The 6110-nt window shown below is 35.9% G+C and overlaps 1 protein-coding gene across 1 annotated transcript; it reads right to left on the bottom strand.

Moving 5' to 3' along the window:
* Positions 1003-2363, bottom strand: LOC107620858 (WAT1-related protein At3g30340-like). Its single transcript, XM_021114653.1, has 5 exons — positions 2270-2363; positions 2094-2131; positions 1757-1824; positions 1562-1678; positions 1003-1411 (listed from the first exon to the last, which is right to left on the bottom strand). The coding sequence occupies exons 1-5, from the start codon at positions 2361-2363 to the stop codon at positions 1003-1005; spliced, it is 726 nt and encodes a 241-aa protein (XP_020970312.1).

The following is a 6110-nucleotide window of genomic DNA, read 5'->3' as shown; positions in this document are numbered from 1 at the left end:
GACCATTGTTGTTTACATGACACTAATCGGATGGTTATTTTAGCATGTTCCTGGATGGTTAGTGTATATTATAAGGACTAATATTTTGTGTTATAAAGTTTTAGCATGTTTGAAGCCTGTGTCATTTGACACGTTTCTAGGTTATAAATAACTAAGCTTGGTATCTGATTAGTTTTAATTTTTTTTCTTCCAATAACTGTAAACGTGTATAGGATCATGTTGAGCTTTGGACTGAATAAGTGAATCAATTAAATATAAGTTTGCCGTTCTGTTTGGTGATAATTGAATTTAAACAAGTTGCCTTAAATATATGTATGATTGCTTTTGGATTGGCTAATAATTCATTTTAATCATGAGGTTATACCATACAAATTGGATGGTTAGTTTAAGCAGGGTTTGGAAGGTTATTTTTCATGAGAGTGACCCCTCAGTATAATTTTCTGTAGGACTGAACTACACTTAAATCTTTTAAAATTAAAAATAATATTAATATGCAAAATACCAACTTGTTTAATTTTTTGGAACATTAACCATTGATTTACTTGAAGAAGTTCAAGTTAGATATTTACTATCGCATATATGACTTACTTTAATTTTATTATGAACATACTATATAAAGAAATTAATTTTCTTATATGTGATGTTTAATTAGTTTATTTATATATAGAACATATATATAAGATGCTAGGTGTGAAGGGATCAAATTTTGTACTAGAAGAAAGGACAAGACATGGGTCCAGAATATTTTTTAATAAAGTCTTTTAATCCAGAAAAATTATGTTAAAACTAATCCAAATCAAACAAACATCTAAATTACAATGCAAATAACCATCGGCTTACCTAGTAAAATGAACATCCGGTCTATTTTAGTTTTTCTTTTAATTTTTTGTTTATATCAACACAACAAGGTAATAAATTATACTACAAATGGTATACTTAAAATAATCATCCACTTTAGAATGAAAATAACCATTTGCAATTATAGTAAAATGAACATCTCCTTTAGTGACTCACAAAGAACAGAACAACAATTATTGGAAGCTTTCCATTGAGAACCCAAATGGAGAAATCATGGTGTTGAATGGACAAGCTTATGAAAGCTGCTTGAATGGCTCCAAAGAAGATCATCAAGGCTGTGCTTGAGTATTGACATGGGAACCTCTTGCTTATGCTTAACTGTACTATGTACCAAGATGACCAAAACAGTGTTCCAAGAATCAAAGCCACAACACCAATGGTCCATCTTCCACTACTACTACTTGTTCCTGTCTTTTCTATAGAAGTTGCAGAAGCATAGTTAAACAAGGGCTTTCCTTTATAGAGTGTCAACAACAATGCACCCCCTATGCACACCAATGTCCCAAGAATCTTTGCTCTCCCACTCTTGCACTTGATGTTCACACTCTCTAACCTGTAGTACAATGAAAGAATCAACATACAATGATTATTCAATAATATATACAAAGAAGTGAAGGTGACTGCATGATAGATTAAAGAAAACAAAGATAATATAACAAATATAATTATGTGTAATTAAGGTGACGTGTGCATATGTATATACCTAAATGGTAATACCATAATGAATGTGATCACAGGCACCATGTTGATGAATGCACAAGCAAAGGTAGCAGAAGTATATTGGATCCCCAGCAGGAAGAAATATTGTGTCACTGATGCCCTACAAGCAAAACTATTCATTCATTCATTCACTCCAATCATGTTAAGAAATAGAATTTGATATATATTGATGACTAACCCCACAATGGCACTGAAGAAGATGTAACATAAGGAAACCAGCCACATCCACAATCTGTTGACATAAGTCTAATATTTAAAAATTTAACCATTGTGTACACAAGCATAGCAATCAAGTAACTCAGCCAAATTTTCCAATCACCAATCTAAACAATTTAAGAAAACAATCAGTAACCTGTGTGCAACTAACTATGTGCTCAAGTGTTCAACAAACTCACAATCCATAGAGCATACGATGCAAAAAAATCAATTACTTAGCATAAAAAAACAGAAATCTCTAGAATGAAAACCAACCATCCGCATACGTAGTAAAGTAATCATCCATATGAAATCATTACTGTACTAACTAAGCCAACATTTGACAAAATTTGAAATGCTGAAATAGAAAAACCAGGTAAACCAGCAACAACAACAATCTGCTCAATAGAGTCCAATTTTTCACAATCCAACTTTGATGCAGAAGCAGAACAATCAATTAACACATCAAAATTCAAACTCGTAGTCACCACCTAACCTTTTGATGCACCGATGAGGGTGGAGAGCTCCGTCGATATGGGGATTTTGGAAGTGACGGCGACGCCACTAAGAAGCTGTGCGACGACGTACATTTGCGTTGAGGAGGACAGCGACGCCGTTGGGTGCGGGGGCTTCTTGCCGAACTGGGGACGCACGAATAAAACTGGCCACGCGATTGCTGAGAGGTCGACGCCGGACGGGGATGAATGGGGCCCTCGGCGACTTTTACTGCCGGTGAGGGAGAGACAGACGCGCTGGGAAGGGGCTACGGGGGCCGACGATGGTTGACGGTGGCGGAGCTTCTATTGCCAGTGAGTGGAATGATTGCCGAGGGTGACGGTGGTGGTTTTAGGGGAAAGAGAATCCTTGGATGAACGGTGCCAATAAATTAGGGTTAGATAACAATAAATGGGGAGAGAGAGGCAGAGGTAGTTTTTGAGTATGTTTAGGTAACTGATGGGAATTTTTTTGTTTTAAATTTTAAATTAAAAACTATTAAAAATTAATTAATTGATTATAATTTAATTTTAATTTTAATTTAATTCTCATTGTACACATTGTATATTATATACATTGGTTCCTCATACTTTCCCTTAGAATATTATTTGGTTTTTTCCTAATCTCATTGGGTAAGGTAAGTCTCTTCAAACTCTTGTGGTTTGATATTTTGGGTTAGCCCTAGTGATGTTTTTGTATGTTATATGATGTTAGATTGAGGTATGGTGTTTGTTAGAGTGAGCTTGATGGTTTTGGAGCTTTGAATTTGAGCTTGGTGTTTTGAGTTGTATAGGAATCGGCCAAGGTATGATTTCGGTTTTCTTTATGTAATATGTAATGTTTCTGGAAACTTAGGCTAGTAAACCATAGGATAGGATTGAATTGGATATGTGGTTGTTTGAACTATGTTTGTGGTATATGCATGAGGATGGAGATTGAGAAAAATGTATATGTTGAAGTATGATTGTGGTGGATCCTAATATGATGATGGATTGATGTGAATTGTTGGTAGTTATTGATTTTTGTGGGTGATGGTGATTGTTGGGGATTATTGGTGTTGATGATATTTGATGATTATTGATGTTTGTGATGATTTTGATGGATTGGGATGGTGATTGTTTATGTTTGATTATGAATGTTAATGATGATAATGAGTATGGAATATTGTGGTTGGTGTTGTTAACAATTGGTGGTGATGGTAAGCTTTGATTTTGATTGAGTTGAGGAAGCGAGGAGGTTGATAAAAATCTAAGTAAGTTAGTGAGGATTAAATGGTTTTAATAGTGAATGATGAGAGATGGTTGAGAAATGTTGGTATGAGGCTTTGTGTTGGTTTTGTGTGTATTTGTTTTGGTTTGGATTTGAAGTTTTAGAAACTAGAGAATTTTGTTGAATTTGGTAAAAACCAGTTTTTGGTGAACTTTGATAGATCATAACTTGAGCTTCTATTTTCAAAATTGGTTGAAAGTTATCTTAAATCAAAGTTCATTTAAGGATCTTTAAATTGATATAAAGTTTGAAAAAAATAGAATTTTGTAGAGAAAGTTATGAACGTTTAAAGTTTGGTGTTTAAAATTGATTTCTGCAACCTTACAGAATTTTGCAAATTTGGGATGGCATGCGTACGCGGGCACCCCCATACACGGGCGTGCGTCTCTGCCAGGATCTCATGCGTACGCGGCCCTATGCATGCGTATGCAAAATGGTCTAATTTTCTTGTATGCGTACGCGGACGTATTGTATGAGTACGCGGACATACTTTTTTTAACTCTATGTGTATGCATAGTAGAGGTGTGCGTACGCACAAACCCTGTTTTGCTGGAAAATGATTTTTCTTCGCTTTTCAAGGGTTATCTAGCTTTCCAAACTTCTTTATCTACTGTTTAAGATTGCTAACTAGTAATTAGACCTTAAGACTAATAGAGATAGGTTAGTGAGCTAAATTGGTAATTTTATGTATGAGTTTAGAAGACAAAGACTTAGGTTTCTGAAGTTGTGGGTGAACTAGCGAAATATTTTATTGGCAATGGTTTGAAAACTTGTGAGTGGATGGTAACTTGTGGAATTAAGAACTGATGATGGTTATGAAGAGCTTGATGGATATTAAAGGAGAGTGTGACATGCACTATATCCTTGGAATGTTGAGACTTGAGAATTGAAAGCGTATTGAGATGAGAAAACGGTGATGACTAATGATGATTTGAGGTTGATGGACTTGTTGGATGTGGACAGTGTGCCAGAAACTATATCCTTGGAATGATAGTGTGTCGGTCACTATGTCCCTAGAATGATTTATGATGAACCATATGTTATTGTTGTTTTCCTTCTCTGCCGCAAGAGTGTGACAGGCACTATATCCTCGGAATGATACAAAAGCGTGCCAGGGACTATACCCTCGGACGTGGCAGAAAGGCGACATCTGAAAGGATATGTCGGATTGGCATTCATGGACCGACAAGTGATATCACGAGCCAATAGGACAGGCATTCATCATATGCATCTCTTATGTGCTTGTTTGCTTTGATTACTTGCAATTTGCCTAAATGTATAATATGCCTACTTGCTTCTTGAATTACTTGCTATACATGAATATTAACTGTGTATTACTTATTTGTATATATCTTTGATTGTTTGGTGCTAAGGAGGTCAGGTAGGTGGAGGCGATGGGATCGCGCAGAGGTTAGGTGATGCGTGAGCATCTTTCCTATCTTTTCATAGTGAATTTGCATTCAAATTGTTGAGTTTAATCAATATTTAATTACCTTTAGCCATTATGAATGCTACTTTGAGTTGTTTGCAATTTCTATTTATTTCAGGTAGCATTCGGATGGATTTGATGGAGTTTTGTAGCAGAAAAGGAAGAAAGCGAATGATGTTGTCAACCCCAACCTCCTTGCACTCAAACAGAAATAACCTGAGCTACAAAAGTCCAATTGACATGATTCTAGAGGCATTAGAAAGCTAACTTTTAGAGCTTTCTAACGATATATAATAGTATACCATTTTCTTCCATTTCATTCGGCCTTCACGGCGCCAAACTTGAGATACTTCAAGTTTGGCACCACACTCAAGAATCCAAGGGGTGCTTGCTGATGAGTTGAAGCCAAACTTGAGATACCTCAAGTTTAGCGCCAACTGAGAAGAATTAAAGATTGCACACGGGTTGGCTAAAGCCAAACTTGAGAAACCTCAAGTTTGGCGCCAACTAAGGAACTTGAGGAATGATTCACGTACGACTTGAAGCCAAACTTGAGTACCAAACTTGAGGATACTCAAGTTTGGCGCCAGCAAGGAGTTTTCAAGGAGTGCATGCGGGTGACTTGAAGCCAAACTTGAGGATACTCAAGTTTGGCACCAGCCAAAGAGAACCAAAGGGAAGCTTTCGGTTGGGTTGAAGCCAAACTTGGATCCTCCAAGTTTGGCGCCAACCTTTGCAACTCAAGTGGTCCCCATTCGCATACAAGGCTGCACGAGACAAATTAAATTAATTTTGATTAAATTTTATTTTATTTTAAAATAAAAAAAGATATTATTTAGTTTTAGGAAATATAATTTACATTAATTAGGATTAGATATAAAAGGGAAAAGAATCAGCCCTTCGGGCTTAGCTCGATCTCTTCTCTTTACCTCATTCCGCAATTTACAGTTTTACAGAATTCTAGTTTTTTTCTCTGAACCATGAGCAACTAAACCTCCACTGTTAAGGTTAGGAGCTCTGTCTATTGTATGGATTAATACTATTATTTTTCTATTTTAATTCATGTACTGATTTCTATTTCAAGAATTGTTTTCGTTCTTTATCTTATAAATCTGGGTGGAATGGAAGTATGACCCTTGTTCTA

The sequence above is a fragment of the Arachis ipaensis genome, chromosome B10, assembly GCF_000816755.2.
Source record: "Arachis ipaensis cultivar K30076 chromosome B10, Araip1.1, whole genome shotgun sequence".
In the NCBI taxonomy this organism is placed as follows: Eukaryota; Viridiplantae; Streptophyta; class Magnoliopsida; order Fabales; family Fabaceae; genus Arachis; species Arachis ipaensis.
This window is presented reverse-complemented; position numbering and strand designations above follow the sequence as displayed.